Source organism: Melampsora larici-populina, assembly GCF_000204055.1.
Source record: "Melampsora larici-populina 98AG31 unplaced genomic scaffold MELLAscaffold_54, whole genome shotgun sequence".
Lineage (NCBI taxonomy): Eukaryota > Fungi > Basidiomycota > Pucciniomycetes > Pucciniales > Melampsoraceae > Melampsora > Melampsora laricis-populina.
Window position 1 is genome coordinate 386909 of NW_006768818.1, and position 1698 is coordinate 388606.

At 41.9% G+C, this 1698-nt stretch overlaps 1 protein-coding gene across 1 annotated transcript in view; it reads right to left on the reverse strand.

Moving 5' to 3' along the window:
- Positions 1-1068, reverse strand: part of MELLADRAFT_111510 (uncharacterized protein) — a gene marked incomplete at both ends in the record, with an annotated part of 2016 nt that extends 948 nt beyond the window's left edge. Inside the window, 6 exons of the mRNA XM_007415858.1 lie at positions 5-445; positions 490-523; positions 591-675; positions 754-896; positions 968-1006; positions 1053-1068. Of these exons, the coding sequence (XP_007415920.1) occupies positions 5-445; positions 490-523; positions 591-675; positions 754-896; positions 968-1006; positions 1053-1068 (758 nt within the window). The remainder of the gene's footprint in view (positions 1-4; positions 446-489; positions 524-590; positions 676-753; positions 897-967; positions 1007-1052) is intronic.
- Between the last annotated feature and the right edge of the window lie 630 nt (positions 1069-1698).

Consider the following 1698-nt stretch of genomic DNA (forward strand, 5'->3'; position numbering starts at 1 on the left):
ACACTCATTCATCTTGATATCAATCATGCAAAAAAACACTTCTACCTTCCAAAGAGCTCGAAATATTGAACAGATTGGGAAGATTTCCACAAAACTACTCTTGGGTGGATTGTAAGCAGGCAAAAGTTCACGATCTGGCTTGAAAGGATTCAGGGATCCATTCACGTGTGGTCTCAAAGTCTGTTGTCTAGAGGTAGGTAGGCTTTTGTCGTTGACTCTTTCGCTATTCTGATGGGTTTCAGGCTCAAAGAGGGTGGAAGCAGTCTGAGGTGTATCAATCGTTCCATCGCAATTGGCATTATTCGTCTCCATAGGCTGATCAGCTGAAGCGCAGGTTTTGGTGGAGGTGAAATCAAGGTTATGTCGATCGATGAGACGTCCAGCAGGAGAAGCATACTTGGGTAGAAAACACGCCAGATCTGGTATCACATATAATTCTTTAACACTGCAGGGGAAAAAAGATGAGCCTTTCTCGTCAAGAAATCTTACGCACGATACAAGTCCTCATAGTAGATTCCATGTTCTATTGAATAAGTCGATCAATGTCAATCACACCATGTGGATTAAGATAGAAGAACAACCAAACTTACCCCCGCGTAGGTGATGCTTCAAGCTAACAGCAAAGCCTTCAACCAAGTTGATGATTGTTTTCTTTTCTATAATCGACCGTAGGCGCTTGTATTTTTTCATTCATTTAGAATAAACATCAACATTGTGACATCTCTATCTGTCAAGCAGGGAGTCCATGCCCACCTCCTCTTCAGTGGGAGGCTCCTTCGGATCGAACGGCCTAGGCGCATCAGGACAATGCAACCAGATGAGACGAGCGAACGTGCGTCCAGCTAGAATGATTGAAGACCATTGTTTACGCCCATCATTGTATCGCTCATAAGCACCTATGATTGTATGATGGAAGGGTAAATAAACTGCACTGCGTGTGATCAAAATGCAAGGTTTTTGGACTCACTTGAGGTTCGGTAAGAAACTACGAAACCGATCACCGTCCCTACGATTCAAAGGTATCTTGTCAATATCTTGTCATCGAAATCTACCTGGAAAAAATTGCATTTTTGAATATCAGTCAAAAGTAGAGGTGGTTTACCTAGTACAGTCAACAGTGTAGCGGGCTTTGATAGATCAAATTGGATCAAACATGTAATGGACGCAGTTATCAGTAAGAATAGAGTAGTTTGACAAATTTAAAAGAGAACTGACGAGGTGCAGGGACGTAACTTCACGATCAATCAGAATGACAAACGTCGCCCATGCTGTGAAAAAAGCAATCTGATTACGTTCACAAACAATACAAAAAGGTGCATACACCCAAGAATCAAAGCGCAATAGATCAGCAGAATGGATTTGGAGTCAGTCAGATGATTTCAAAACCATTCTTACGCTTGGCCAAATCGCCCAAAGAGTGATAGCTTTGAAGAAAAGTATTACAGAAGGGCTGTGGAGAGGCCAAAAATCAAAAGGTTGAAGACGGTTTTAGGCATGACGCTCTGAGCAGTAGTTTCTTAACACTCACGCTCGAAATGGGTTCAATAATATTTGCTCTCGTTCGGTTTCTCTTTTTTCATGGAAAGGGGCATAGGATGAATCAGATTTTTGTTGATGAACGAATGAAGCCATTGTAGTATGCTTAAACTCAAACCCAAGGAAACGTTGGGGTATGAACAGGTCAAGAAGATTAGTCAA